This window comes from Maniola hyperantus, chromosome 19, assembly GCF_902806685.2.
Source record: "Maniola hyperantus chromosome 19, iAphHyp1.2, whole genome shotgun sequence".
Taxonomy (NCBI): Eukaryota; Metazoa; Arthropoda; class Insecta; order Lepidoptera; family Nymphalidae; genus Maniola; species Maniola hyperantus.
In genome coordinates this window covers 9,796,467-9,811,976 of record NC_048554.1, presented here as the reverse complement: position 1 = coordinate 9,811,976, position 15,510 = coordinate 9,796,467, and the positions used below count along the sequence as shown (strand labels likewise).

The window sequence follows — 15,510 nt, the reverse complement described above, 5'->3', positions numbered from 1 at the left end:
AGGAAAGACTAACCGTGTGGACGGAGCATAACATCTGTTGCGTCTAGTGCAGACTTTTGCATAGACAATAGATATTTTGCATCTTTAGGTTGGTAGCTTTGGAATTTTGGTGACATTTCTGTTTCTTGCGTCAGTGTCACTGTCACCTCGGCTGTCACATTTTTCATAATAAAAATGGTCTCCTGGAGTGCTTTAGGCCGATCTTTCGGTACAAATCTTTTCAAAAATAACATAAAAACACCGTTCGTTGTTCAAAATGTAAATTTCTCGGTAGGCAAGAAACTGGCGAGCGACCATGGCCCCAGAACCATGGCATTACAGCCGTCCAGGTAAGGTGCTCTATTCAGTGATTACCTAACCAATTTTGAAGAAAACTACATATTTTTAATATAATATTAATTATTCATCCAATTGTTTTGTACATTACAGGTGGCAATGGCACAAATTCAAGGACATGTTCCATTACTACCTGATGGTTGGGCTGATTCCTGTCGGTGCTATAATTTTCTACAGTAATGTGTTTATTGGGCCTGCCGAGCTGACTCCTATCCCTGATGACTATAATCCTAAGCACTGGGAATACCATCGCCACCCTATCACCAGATTCATCGCCCGATACATTCACCACAGTCCTCAACAGGTAATAATTTATCCTGAAGTATAATTAAACAGTGTTGTATAGAGTACCAAAGTACTAAGGCTGAGATCTATAGAGCGCAATTTGACTTAGCTCAGACTTAAGATTGAGTTACACCAAGACAGATCTATGTGAGAGATATACATCTGTCTCGTTTTAACTCTGTCTTAAGTCTAAGCAAAGTCAGAGTGCGCTCTATAGATTTCACCCTTAATGTGTGTGTGAGAGGTGATACAAGGAACTGTGACTATTGAGCTATGAGCATTAAGCTTGTGAGTATATTTGTTCTGCCTCCTGAAACACATTTTTTACTACCTCAGGAGGCAGAGCCTCACACTAAAGCTGAAAACTACATGTTTATTAAGAAGAAAATAAAAATTATTAAATTAAATTAAATATTCTTTGTTACACCTTCACACAACAATGATTGAACAAATTTGGCTGAACTTTGAAATGCAGATTTTGAAATTTTATTAACCATCATCATAATGCCTGTTTGCGACAATAACATGTTATTAGGACTTGAGGATTTTGAGAAATAACACATAGTCGCAAAAAGGAAGACATCATCTTGTTAATCACTATCCCTAGTGTGTAAATAAATGTGAAAGTGTGTTTGTTTGTTGGTCTGTTGGTTTGTCCTTCATGTCCTGTCGTAACGGAGCAACGGATCGACGTGATTTTTTGCATGGGTATAGTTTAAGAGCTGGAAAAGGACAGAGGCTACTTTTTATCCCGGAAAATCAATCCAAAAACCTAAATCCACACGTTTGGTACTTAGTTAGCTTAGCTAGTGGCTTATAAATATTGTTTATGTAACCTTAATAGCTAAAATGTTCTGGTATTAATCATGTATCTTATGACAGTATGCACTATAATGTCCAATTTTTTTTATTTTTACAGGAATATGAGAAGTTCCTCCATTACATAGATGAAGAAGCTCAGAGGCAGAAGCTGAGAGCTCTGGAGAAGCAAGTTAACAGCAAGATGGCAGAAAGGAATGACTACCAAGCCTACTACTACCGACCAATGGTCAACAAATACCTCCGCATCAACAAGAAAACTGGTGACGATATCCTGGAACGTATTGGTGATGATTATAAAGATTAAGTTTGTTCTGTTATACTATTATTAGTAATTTAGTGATCAAGTGTATAGTAACATTGTTCTATGTAGATAAGTGCAACCTTTTGAGTTTATCTATCTTTTGATAATTATTGGTTTTCTTCCATATCACCTAAGGATGCTTTTGGATTTATAGTTTTGTGTTATGAATAAATAATTTGTGACTAAATAATAGTTTTTTTTTTTTAATTTATTCACTCTTATAAGCAGTTTTTTTTTGATAATCATCTGAACATATTCATAAGACATTCTATGTTCTATGTACCTATCCACTGAGATGGACATAATAATTGGATATTTGACTCCCAATTTTTTTATTACTGTATTATAAACTAGGATAAAAATAATGACGTAAACTGAAAAAACTAATTAAATCTATCAAATAACAAAAAAGTTATAAGCATTTAAATATTTCTGATTAGACAGAGATAGCGATATAGCATTTGACGTCACACCTTATTAAAGGTGTATAAATATATTATAGGAGTGCCATACAAAATAACTTATGAAATTATTATTATTATTTCTGTCACATGAATCCTTCCCAAGAGAGTGCAGGTATAAATTCAGGCTGGTGGGTACCTTTTTCCTAAGTGTGTATGATATGTTATTTACTATCATTCACTAGCTAATTTGAGCTGCTTTGCTAGAATCAAATTTGATACATAGATATACTTAATATACATATAGCACTTCTGGATAATGTAGCTTCTAATGGTGAAAGAATTATTAAAATCGGTTCAGTAATTTCACAATCTATTATTCGGCCTTTATTTATCTATTACAGGTTATAGCCAGACTTTTTTTGGTATAACTATTAATTCTTAAATCGAATAATAAAACACATGATTAGGTAACATTGTTATTTAATTTACAGGAAACTTCTAACGATTGACAATAGATTCCGACATGGAAACCTTATAAAAGAAACCTCAACACTTACCTCGGTTCATGCTAACTCAACTTGATATGATTCTACATTATTATAAATATTTAAAATTTTACCTTGTGACTCATTTGTTATTAGGATTACCGACGGTCCAGTGGTTATGTTAATTACCCAGTTTTTGACAACTAATTAGGGTCGACACATACAGACAGAGTGGAGTGGAGCCAAATAGAGTATTTGTGTTAACAACTTAAATTCAGCTTTAAGAAAATTTTATATTTATTCGCGCTATTTTTCCAGTTTGAAAATTTGTTTTATTTAATTTATTTGGTTAATTTATAGCCACATCCACCAATACAGTACTTAAACTTAAAAACAATACTTATTGTAAAAATATTGGGGCTGATTCTCTAGTACACAATCTCTAAACTAAACTACATTAACATGCTAAACCTACGAATATCGGCAGAATTACATAAAAACTTTAGTAATTTAAAATAGCGTGGTGCACTTTTGCCGTGTGACCATATGCTTGAAAATTGGTATACCTACCTAGTGAAAAGAACACAAACGAGACTGAAAAGATGCGTGGCGCGTCTGAACACATCACTAGTTGCCGCCGTTATGTCAAAGTAAGTAAAACCTTAGTTTGTGTTGTTATCCAGAAATGCGCTACGCCTTAGGTCCTCTCCACTCTGCGGATGAGCGTTGCGTCTTAGTCACGTCGTACGCTGTTGATCCAGATAGGATTTTCTATGGTAAGCATAATTATAAGAAATCCTTAAAACCTTACCTTAAGGTATTAAAAAAATAATACTACCTAGCTTCTCTATCTTTTATTTCGAAATTAAGTACAATATACAATTAAAATATTCCTTGATGCCAAAAGTATCATTGGGTTTGGTATTTTATAAACTCTTTAAACAAGTAAGTACTCCAATTTGAATACGGAGCGTATGGCTTCGCATTGTATAAAAAGTGTATAAGATCTCAGCAGCTGGGCTTGTGTATTTAATTCTCATATTGTAGGGCTTAGTCTATAACCTGCGCAAACCGCCATGTTGCAACTTCAGATTGGACTACTTGTTTTGCGATCACAATATATTTTTACAACAAATTAGTAAACACTGCATTCCACTTGATAGATGATGGTGACAAATCATAGGAAAACTTTGTAAAATACCTTATCCAATTTACTATTTGGAGTTAGAATAATATAAGATTGGTTGGATCACAATAAAATCAGTAGGCCTAGCACCAAAGTTTGACCGTTACAATGTGACCATCGCAATAGGTACGTCTGATAGGCTGGCAAGTGGTACTCTCATAATTAGCACAAGCGTTGCCAGATGATTTAGCGGAAAATCCTACGAACGACACTGAAAAGGTACGAAAAGTTTTAAGAAGGTACGTCGCTGCTGCGCCGCTGACTTTACGTAAAAAATAAAATAAAAACCGGCGAAGTGCGAGTCAGCATCGCGCACCGAGGGTTCCGTACTACAGTCTTATCTTTTCGACATTTTACACGATAAATCAAAAACTATTTATATTTACATAAATAAAAATAAAAATCTGTTTTAGAATGTACAGGTAAAGCCCTTTTATATGATGACCATTGACCACTTGGTATACTTAGTTATCTTATTTAGAAAGTTGAAAAAACTAATTATTTGTTCATGAACACATTTAAATTATTTTTTTGGTGATGTAACTCACGGTTTTCAGATTTTTCCCTTTCGTCTGCTATAAGACCTACCTACCTGCTAAATTTCATGATTTTAGGTCAACGGGAAGTAGGTACCCCGTAGGTTTCTTGACAGACACGACAGATAGACAAAGAAGTGATCCTATAAGGGTTCCTTTTTTCCTTTTGAGGTACGAACCCTTGAGGCTGAAAGTTACTGTAGGTACCTATTTATATTAGCAAGAATACCATAAATTAATTATTCAGCCAGTCACAACAATTGCGATTAGGTATCGCTATATGATAGGTAGAATAGTCCGCGACAGGTTGAGGTGGTAATCGGGGTGAGAACGCCTCGCACACCCGCGCTAACCCGCTGCGGGATAGCGCGGGTGACGTGCGTTGTGTGCGGGGCGCCCGCCCGCCTCATACCCGGATTGCCATCTCGACCTGTCGCGTAATATAGGTAATTTCAACTTTGGAGCTAACTCGCAGTAAATAAATTGTTTGGCAATGCAGTAATGCACAGAGCTCCTAACTACGACAGTTACACACAAATTACAAAACGATATGATTTCTTTATCTCATTCGTTCAGTCTTCGCAGTTTGTAAAATTCCAACTATGACCCAACATCTATTTAAATTGCTTTTTATAACCTTCGTTTTAAAAACTATATTATTTACCTATAGGAAGTGTATGCGGTGCCTTTAGCGATACCCTATCACGGTTTTGTTGCCGTAAGACTTGACGGTAACTTATTAGGTAGTGCTGGTTGCAGTGTCGTTACCTGGCGATAGTGGCATAGGTAAGGTTCGAGCTGGAATAAATCATCATCAAGTTCATAGATAATGCGTAAAATCAGGTCAAATGTGGTCCAGAACGAAATAGAAGCACACCGACCGCGACCCCAAGCAGTCTTGTTTTTGTAACGTGTGAAGCCAGAAACTCGCGAAGGAGGTTCTGAATGAAGCAGGCCTACAAGGTCGAGCGGAGCAAAGGGGTGTGGCAAGCCAGTGACCTCCAAGTGACACGAAAGTAGAGTAGGTGAAGCTGAATGAAGGGGCGACGGAGCGAGTCTTCTGGCTTGATCCCTTGCTAATGACACTAGCGGTAGAATAGAACTTAAATACCTACGTAATTCTGCGTGAATATATAGTCCGCGACAGGTCGAGGTGGCAATCGGGGTGGGGACCCCCCGCGCTAAACCGGTGTGGGATAGCGCGGGTGACGTGCAGGGCGTCTCCCCACCTCATACTCCGATTGCCCTTTCGACTTGCGTACTATACGTACCACTCGCGGCATCTGTAGGTACTATTACTATTCTGAGACAGTGCGTAAAGTTCGGAGTGTATAGGATGCCGATAATTAAGGCAACCACCAAAGTAACCTTAAGCCGCCTAAAGTGATGCCAATGGCACTGCATACACTGCCGTATTTATATTTAACATTCCAATTATTATTAATAACAATATTAGAGCAATTTTGGTAATGCACTACAGGGTAACGTAATCTATAGGTGTCTATTTCTAACATTATCTATTTCATTCATATTGTCTTACCATAATATAAAATAATGTAGGGTAACAAAAGTAGTAAAAAAATACAGAAATGAAATCATGCTAAACATTATTTTATAAGTTACTGTAATTTATTTATGTCTAATACGAATTTACAATACTTGTAAAATTTTATCTTTGCTCCGATAGTAGGTACTTAGGTACCTAACGATTTCCGAATCTAAAATCTAAAGACGGCTAAAAGTTTCTAAGATGTAAAAATTATATGGGTATTTTATTATTTAGCTTTTTCTTTTTCAACTTGTGCTGCAAGTTTTGCCTCCTTTTTGGCTTTCTTCTTTTCTTCTTTAGCTAATAGTTTCGCTTGTCGCTCTTCTTCTTTAGCGAGAAGCTTAGCTTGTCTTTCTTCTTCCTTAGCCTGTAATTTAGCTTCCTTTTTAGCTTCTTTCTCCGCCTTAAGTCTAAGTTTCTCCTCCTTTTTCTTTTCAGCTACTTCGTTCTTTTTATTATCATTAGTTTCGTCTTTTTTATTCTTTTCACCTTGCTTTACGTTTTCATCAGGCTCTTTCTTTTTCTTTTCTTCTTTTTTCGGTTTCGCTCTGGGGTTTTCCTTTTTGCTGTCAGTCTCTTTGCTGTGATCTCTTGACCTCGGTGGGGTTTCATCTTTATTAGGGGGTTTTAAGGGTCGGAAAAAATGTTGTATATTCTTTTGTGGAGATGTTTCTAGCTGCGTTACAATTTTTTGTGCGCACCTGTAAAAGTATGAATTGTGCTTTATGTACCTAGATATATTTTTATAATTAATATTTTTTAAAGTAAGTAATTTATATTTAACTCCTACCATTAGTAATGATCAAGTAATTATTTCTCAAGAGTAGGTTCAACCTTATTCTAGTCGACGCTGAAGCGGCAGCGGCGCTTTCACGGCGTCCTTCGCGAAATTCTCTCTGGAATTCGCGGATGGGAGGTAGTCTGCCTGAAGGTTCACCGGCCGGACCACCAGTATAGCTGTGAACTTGATAATCTTGTAGTCTTGCCTGAAATGAGGGAAAAGGAATTTGTTTACGAACGTCGCACGAAAACTATAGTTTTCTTTGAACCGAAGATATCCTATGTGGGATATCTGGATAACATGAGTGGATTTAAATACTTTGGACGCGGCGTTCATTGATGCCGGATGAATAAACAGGATAAAATTACAGCCATGCAAAGAGACATTCGTTGCCCCGTTTTTTTGACGGCCTTTCAGGAGTTTGTTGGTTTTGGCGGAGCAGAGGCAGCAGGTACCCTGGGCACCGCGTCTTTATAGACGCGCTCTAGTTTCCACCACATTTCGCTCCTCCACACGGCTTGGTAGAACAACTGGTATTATTCACATTGTTATCAGTGTTTGATTATACGGGTTACTTCTAGTAGGTAAAATTACCTTCATGCTATGATGCTGTGATCGTCGCAAGCAGTTGGAGGCTGGTTGCCGCGCTTTTGGCGGAGCGGAGGCGGCAGGCACCCTAGGCACCGCGCCTAGACACGCTCCACCACACTTGGCGCCTCCACACAGCTTGGTGGAACAACCGGTGTTGCTCACATTGCCACCACTGTTAGATGATACGGAAGACACACCTGGAATGTGTAAAAATTCAATTTGAGGAGAATTCAAAAAATATAAAGCACCAGAAGTAATCGTGAATTTGTACTACAAGATGCAAGAGTATAGTGGACGTCTAGGTTGATACTGATAATGATGCTGACATACCTATCTCAATATACCAACCAATGCAAGAAACTCTTTACCTTTAGTGTTAAAGTACAATGTTGCATAGAAGCAGGCGTTACTTTGCGGAAGTCCATGATATGCAATGAACCAAAAACTTAATTTGCTGTAATCCGCTGAAACAGGTCGAATCTGTATGATGCAACATGCAGCATGCGAAATGCACCGCCCGCCCATCACTGCTAACCATGCAGGGAAAGCAGCCACTCGGCAAGCAATACGCACCACCACCACGCAGCACCACACAAATCCCAAAACACACTCGATGCACGTTTCGCCCCAACACCGGAGCATCCTCAGGAGATGTAGACCTTACAATGCACAATTGGTTTTGCGATTGTGCATTGTAAGGTCTATGTTTCTTGCAAATAAAATAATTTCATTAAATTTCATTACTTACCTGAAAGGGAAGACTCGCCACTGGTGACGGAGTAGAGCGACGCGGAGGCAGGCACCGACCGCGCACCCACCGAGTACGACGACACTGAGCCCGGCACCCCCCACGACTTTCCACTTCCACTTGACACCTGAAATTCACATTAGAATTCACGGATCTACTAACTTAGGTAAACCTACATTTCAGAAAATTCTCTAAGCTTAGATTCTAGGTATAGTGCATTCAAAATAAACTGGCATGTTTCCTCTTGAGACCGTCATTAGCGATAACAATTGGATTAAGTCGTGGCGGGTGAATTCATAAGTATGTATCAACACTCAGTTGGTTTGCAACAAAATGTGTAAGGTTGAATCGGCTCCTTTAAAAATGAATAGGCTCTATGAGTGTTTGGTTTATTACCCCTATTGTTTACAATGTAATCCTATTGTTATTGCTAATGCCGGTCTCAAGCGGAAACACGCCAGCTTATATTGAATGTAACAAGAAGTAGCAACAGGACTCCCCTATAAACACGTTTTTTACTAAACAAAATCCCTTTGGATAATGCTCAGCCATGCGACTGTTAAACAAGTCCTAGACAGGTCCTAGGTAAGTTGTAGGACGACTATTTAAGGTACGTACATAGGTAGGTACATAAGTCGTTGGATCTTGTATTCATGACTAGATACTGAGATCCGATCATCATCCATACTCACCTGCCAACTTTTGCTGGTCACTAAGCGAGGTGCCTGCCGCAGTCGCAGGATCTTCGCCCGGCAGATCACACAACGCAGCGGCAGCAGTCTCTGACTGACAGCCATCTGAATGGTCTTCACAAAACACCGCCGGCAGACCACACGGTGGCCGCACGGCGATGTCTGCATCGTCGCCTTCGCGTTTACGCATATTACACACTGGAAAACAGAAAGGACAGGCTTGCATTATGGGCTTACGAGTTAGCGCAGTTGGCTGGAGTCAAAGGAATTTCAGGTATCGAAGGCTCACTCTTAAAAGATGTTTAAATGAATAGTGATTCTTGGTGCCACGCAATAAAGTGTAAATCAGCTCGCACAGTGCTGATTTTCCGGGATTAAAAAGTACCCTAATGTCCTTCTCGGTGTAAGCTATCTCTGTATACCAAGTGGATGTTGACTCGACGCGACACGATACACGTGGATTTAGGTTGTTTAAAAATCCCGTGGGAACTCTTTGCTTTTCCGGAATAAAAAGTAGACTAAGGCTCGGCATACAAGCTATCTCGTTAAAACCGGTCGATCGGATGGGCCGTGACGTGAATGTCTAGTAGACAGACAGACACGTTCGCGTGGAAAACAGCTTTTCTGGTTTATATTATGTTATAGTTATAATCAAAACTCTTACTTCTTCTTCGGGCGAAGTAGCAAGCTCAGGCTCATTTTCTTCCAATTTATTGAGCAATTTATCCTGTAACAAGGAAAAGTTTGTTTAGTGAAAAGGGTATTGTAATAATTATGATCATAATAATTTTGTTTTGCTAGGGTACTTCTATGTACAGCTACCTAACTAACTACCTCGTTTGTCTAGTGATTAGCTACTATCATGTCCTTGGTTCATTTCCCGGGTCGGACCAAAAACAAGTATTAGATTTTTCTGTCAAAAAAACAGTAAGTATTAGCCCGGAGTTGAGAATTTGGCCCACATGCTTCGGAGACCACGTAAGTCCATTGGTGCTGCGTCTGATCTCTTTCTGGTCGTGTTGAATTACCTACTGGCCCATCGGATAATTAAAATTTAGATTAAAAGAATAGACAGTGAATAAAGAGTTTCTCAGACAGCTGTGCACTTACGCAGATGGTTGGTCTCGGTGAAAATTGGGTATCGCGCATCGTGGATAAAATTTGATCGGAAGCACTACTTTTTTTGAAAGAAAAACGTTTATTTCTTATCTAATCCATACTTGTCTAATGTGCTGATAATTTAAAAAGAAATCGCGACTGTTTTTTAGAAAATCACTAGCCATAACTCACAGTCGCTAATCGTTAGGTAGGTAGGTACTTAAGATTAAGTTAAAACAAGCTCTGTCTCGTTTTAACTAAATTTAAGTACCTAACGATTAAGCGACTCTTAGTACGGCTGTACCTAGGTCCTCAGAATACAGAATTCGGTCATTATAGATTTAATGTCGTTCACTTAAGTTTTAAAATTACAATATTTTAAAATACAAGGTATCTACTACCTAATATCATAGGTAGATAGATTAGGTAGTAGATATCATAGATATAGTAGATTCATTTCTTAAAACGCGAGTAACCGCTTGATAAGGAGGGAATTAGGTATCATTCAGTCAGTGAACCAAGCAACAACACAAATGCCTTCAGCCGTGATTAAACTTGCCTAGGCAATCTTCTATGGAAATTGCATGATTTCCTAAAATGTAATCAGAGAGCACAATTTCACGATTCCACACGGCCACACCACAAAATAATATAGAGCGCAAAAACACTCCTATTTACGTACCACCACTGCGTTCACAGCTGGTTAATTAGTGAAGGTACATAACAAAATTTTGTAACAAAAAGTTTGATTTACAAATTTTGCGGCTGACTGATCTTCAAACCTTTTTTTGATTACATAGTGGAAATAGACACACTAATTTGCTCGGCACAAGCGTTGATTTCGGTTCAAATGATGAAATTATCTACTTTTTATTTTTATTTTTACCTGGATGATTTTAAGCAGAGACTGGTGTACTCCTCGGTGGTTTTAAGTTAGCGAACATGTGGAAAACAGAGGAGGAGGAAAACGTTGCATGACAGTTGACACCAAAAGTAAATAAGAACCTAAGTAGGTACTTATGTTTGTTGTATTATAGTAATAAATATATTATTAGGACAACTATAAAAATGTTATATCTATACCACAGACATTTATGTTATCTACTCGGTGATCTATACATATTTACACACACACACACACACGCACACGCACACACACACACACACACACACACACACATTATTTGATATACAATCTATTATTGTATACCTAGTAGGTACAAGTATATTTTTCGGAATAATGCGGGGAATTCTTTCGAAAAGAACAGAAGAACTATACTACTTCGCCAGCTATAGTTTCAAATTGACTGACTTCTGTCTCATCATCTTCATCATGATCAACCCATCGCCGGCTCACTACAGAGCACGGGTCTCCTCTCAGAATGAGAAGGGTTTTGGCCATAGTCTACCGCGTTGGCCATGTGCGGATTGGTAGACTTCACACACGTTAGAGAACATTATGGAGAACTCTCAGGCATGCAGGTTTCCTCACGATGTTTTCCTTTACCGTTAAAGCAAGTGATACTTAATTAATTAAAACGCACATAACTCCGAAAAGTTAGAGGTGCGTGCCCGGGATCGAACCCCCGACCTCCGATTAGAAGGCGGACGTCCTAACCACTAGGCTATCACAGCTATCTGTCTCATGGCCCGATAGAATTTTGGCGTTGCTGGTTGCATGAGTGTCTTCTCATAGGTAATTTCTATTAACTAACTAAACGAACTATTATAATTAATGCAAAATCTCATTGAGAAGAAGGCCACAAGGTTTTATTATGACATCTTAAGTGATTGTAGAGTAGGTGCTCAATCTGAAGACCTGTGGCACACCAGTGCGAGGGAATTGCTCAATAATGATTAGGGTTTCCATACCTATATATTCGTCTGTGATTCATTCAGGATAAATCAAAACTATAAAGCATAAAAATAAATAAAAATCTGTTTAACAATGTACAGGTAAAGTCCTTTCATATGATATACCACTTGGTATACTTATTATTTATAAGTTTTACTTTGAAAGTTGAAAACACTAATTACCTAGGTGTTTAATTGTTCAGGAACACATTCTAATTTTTTTTGTGATGTAACCATAAATTCACGGTTTTCGGATTTTTCCCCTTACGTGTGCTATAAGACCTACCTATCTTCCAAATTTCGTTTCTAGATCAACGGGAAGTACCCTATAGGTTTCTTGACAGACAGACAGACGGACAGACAGACAACAAAGTGATCCTATAAGGGTTCCGTTTTTCCTTTTGAGGTACGGAACCCTAAAAAAGGAGGCTCTCAATTTGTCTAGTCTAGATATTACGTATTGTAACCTAAGTACTTACGTACTACATTTAGCTAAGCCGATTTATTATTATCGATGCTTATCTACGTATTAAATGTTAGTGGATAAATTGTATCATTCTGAATCTGGGTAAAGAAAGCATAAACTGAGCATTTTTCAACGATGATGTCAACGATTTAAGAATTAAGGTAAAATATCCAACTTCCATTATCATTTTTTTGGACATTTAAAAATACGTTTAGCATAATATGATACTTTATCATTCTGTAAAGTAAAGTTTCATCGTCTTAGGAATTATTGTGGGGGTCAACGAGGCACTATAGCTTCCTATCCTAGACGTCCTAGACTAGACTATCCAGAAGTGAATGTCTATTATTTTGTGGAGACGATAACGACGAGTGCAATATTCCTAGTACCTACTTATTTAATAATAATTTTTTTGAAATTCTAAATTAATAATTTATTACACTGTATTCTGTGGCTGTGCTGTATTTTAAAATATAAATAAAAAACGTTAGCAAAATTATACGGTAAACTGTACCTATAAGTCCTTGGCCGTTTGAAGAAGTGAATATTTAATGCTTTATTGATTAGGAAAAAATTACAACAATCTTTTGGCAAAAAACTTTCGCTTTTCTTTTTTTCTTTTTCTCACAGTCGTTTTGGCTGCGTAGTCTCAAAATACTTATTTTGTAAGGTTCAAGACACATGAACGCAGCGCATCGACGCGTCTTTGTTCCACACTTTACAATAAAATTAACATTCAGTTTACTTTTAAATATTTTAAAAAAGACGCGTTACTGCACTTGGACTCCGCGTCATGTACCTTGAGCCTAGCCAGTAGGAAATTCCATGAACTCTGAACCCGGCATTTTTCATGCCGTCATATTTTCCTTGGTATAATAGGGCAAACCATAATATTATTATAATAATTTTCTTGACGTACCTACATGGCTTATGTACCTAAGTTACAATGTATACCTAGAACATTTAATTATGATAATATGACACATAATTTACCTACCTATCTTTCAGTTTTTTACGTTAATGCAATTTCTACTTATATAGGTACGTACTACGTAAGTCATTATGATTTGTTCCGTATTCGCATAGATGGTAAAGTATTATTTAAAGATATCAAAAACTTCAGATAGGTAGGCAAAGTTTCGTATTCGTATTTTAAAAAGTGAAGACAAATTCATAAAAAAATATATAATTATATCTGGCCTGAATTTAAATTGTTCAAGAATTTCTTTGTACATGGTTACCCTAACGGCTAACACTAATGATTGCTACTGTAATCGTGATTCTGATGACTGCTGATCAATCCCTCACATAATATTATCTCAATAATAATGGAATGACACGAAACCTTTGATCTTTCGATTGTTTATATCTAATGACTTTTGGCATCTAGTCTTAACAGTAGGTACCTACAGAGTCTACAGACCATTGACCATGACACGACCAGACATTAACTGTGATGGAAACTCAATTTAAAAATAAATAAATATGGCGACCAAACGTGCAGGCGGGTCACCTGATGTTAAGTGATTACCGCCGCCCATGAACATTTTTGCAGTACCAGAGGAACCACCAATGCGTTGCCGGGCTTAAAATAGCGTTAGCGTGGGAACTCTTTGATTTTCCGGGATAAAAAGTAGCATATGTCCTTCCCCGGGATGCAAGCCATCCCTGTACCAAATTTTGTCAAAATCGGTTGAACGGATGGGCCGTGAAAAGCTAGCAGACAGACAGACGCATTTATAACATTAGTATGGATTCCTACCTACTGAAATATTTAGTGCGTCAGGGTCACAAAATTGGAATATTTACCTATGCCCGCAACTGCGGCCGCGAGGATTTAGGATTTAAAAAAATACCGTGGCAATTATTTGCTTTCCGGGATAAAAAGTCGTAAAAAAAGTAGTAATGTCCGTCTCCGGGCTGCAAGTATCTCTCATATCGGCAGACTGGAGTGGAACTGAGACGCAGCTTCTTGATAACAGCTTGGCTGTGATGTGAAAATTTGTACTTTTTAGTTCGATCTTGCAGGACAGTCGTGTTTTTTAATTTTTTTATTACGACTTGTAGACAAAGGCGGCGGCGGCGTGGGTCCTTCGAATCTCCTCATTTTTTTCAGTATACCAATTTCAACTATCTACTTACAATGTCTTATGTCTATAAAGCTGAATTTAAGTAATTTGTTATTATTAAAATAAAAAGACTCGGCACCACGCTGACTCTATGCGTTGTCTTTAACCCCCAGTTCCCACGTGTCGTTTGCGGTTTGTCGCTTGATGTTCCAGTGGCAGCTGGTACATTTTGACACAAAATCGGTTTCCGACTGCCGACAAGTGTGAATAGCTTCATATAAAACTAGTAGAGCGCGTGGGTGCGCGGACCACTGAAGTGGTCCGCGAGCATGCAGCGTTGCTTTTACAATACGCGGACCTTGTCTTAAATAAGTTTTTTTTAATACTTTGGTCGTCCATATATTTTGTATGGAAAAATAAATTCCGCCATCTTGAATTTTTTTTCTATTCGTCGGTTTGCCCTCGGATCCTGATCATCTTTTGCTAAGAAACCACTCTTCCATCTTTTATACTCTCCAAGATGGACACCGACGAAATTTGTATGGCAGACATCTTTTTTTCGCCATTTTGAATTTTTTTTCAGCTCACTGGCAATTAGATGACGTTTCGAGTGTCATTTGCTCAAGCAATTCCGTCTCCGAAATCCTCAATCATCAGCTCTCTCCGTATTTTTCCTCCGAATGAATTTTTGTCCTCTATACGAAACCGTCAGTGAAAAAAAATTTTTCCATACAAAAATGTTCAGGAGAGGTGATCAATGAGTGAGTGAGTCAGTCAGTGCATCAGCACGAAGAGCTATATATATATATTAATGTTCTGCCACTGGAACATCCGATTTAAATCCAGACTCGACAAACGACAAGTAGAACAGGGGCGAGTGTAACTAAAAATAATTTTTATAAACGCAAATAGAATTAACTTTAATAATACAATTGAACATGATAAGCCGGTTGTTAGATTCAATTACTGTAATGACAATCATCATTAATATAAAATTGAGATGGAAGTAGCTTCTGTACGTTGAATTGCTGATTGGAATAAAACTATAAAGGTACAAATTTTCCTTACTTTACTTAAAAGGTACCTACATTAGTAAGTTATAAGTAGCTTCTCGCTGAATTGCGTACGACGTACACTTAACCCATACGATGATACGACCTTGTTACTGGGCCGCGAATTGACAATGGTGCGAGTGAAAAACCTAACTCAAAAGCGGCGGGCAAATCACGTTGGTTATGGACTAAGAGACAGCTCGTGCCAGACCTTCGTTATTTTATAAAAGCGGAAAGTTTCTCTGCATGTTGTCC

General features: G+C 38.0%; 2 protein-coding genes across 3 annotated transcripts in view; one reads left to right on the top strand and one right to left on the bottom strand.

Annotated features, from left to right (window-relative positions):
- The first annotated feature begins 134 nt into the window (after positions 1 to 134).
- Positions 135 to 1,934, top strand: LOC117991416 (NADH dehydrogenase [ubiquinone] 1 beta subcomplex subunit 5, mitochondrial-like). The gene is made up of 3 exons (XM_034979009.2): positions 135 to 329; positions 430 to 640; positions 1,541 to 1,934. The coding sequence occupies exons 1-3, from the start codon at positions 175 to 177 to the stop codon at positions 1,745 to 1,747; spliced, it is 573 nt and encodes a 190-aa protein (XP_034834900.1). The 5' UTR covers positions 135 to 174; the 3' UTR covers positions 1,748 to 1,934.
- Positions 1,935 to 2,611: 677 nt separating this feature from the next.
- Positions 2,612 to 15,510, bottom strand: part of LOC117991415 (protein split ends-like) — an 87,866-nt gene continuing 74,967 nt past the window's right edge. For both annotated transcript variants that reach the window (XM_034979007.2, XM_069505153.1), the window contains exons 3-8: positions 9,381 to 9,443; positions 8,717 to 8,914; positions 8,025 to 8,151; positions 7,280 to 7,473; positions 6,739 to 6,890; positions 2,612 to 6,605 (exon numbers count right to left, since the gene is read on the bottom strand). In XM_034979007.2, coding sequence (XP_034834898.1) covers positions 6,131 to 6,605; positions 6,739 to 6,890; positions 7,280 to 7,473; positions 8,025 to 8,151; positions 8,717 to 8,914; positions 9,381 to 9,443 — 1,209 coding nt within the window. In that variant the 3' untranslated portion in view covers positions 2,612 to 6,130. The remainder of the gene's footprint in view (positions 6,606 to 6,738; positions 6,891 to 7,279; positions 7,474 to 8,024; positions 8,152 to 8,716; positions 8,915 to 9,380; positions 9,444 to 15,510) is intronic.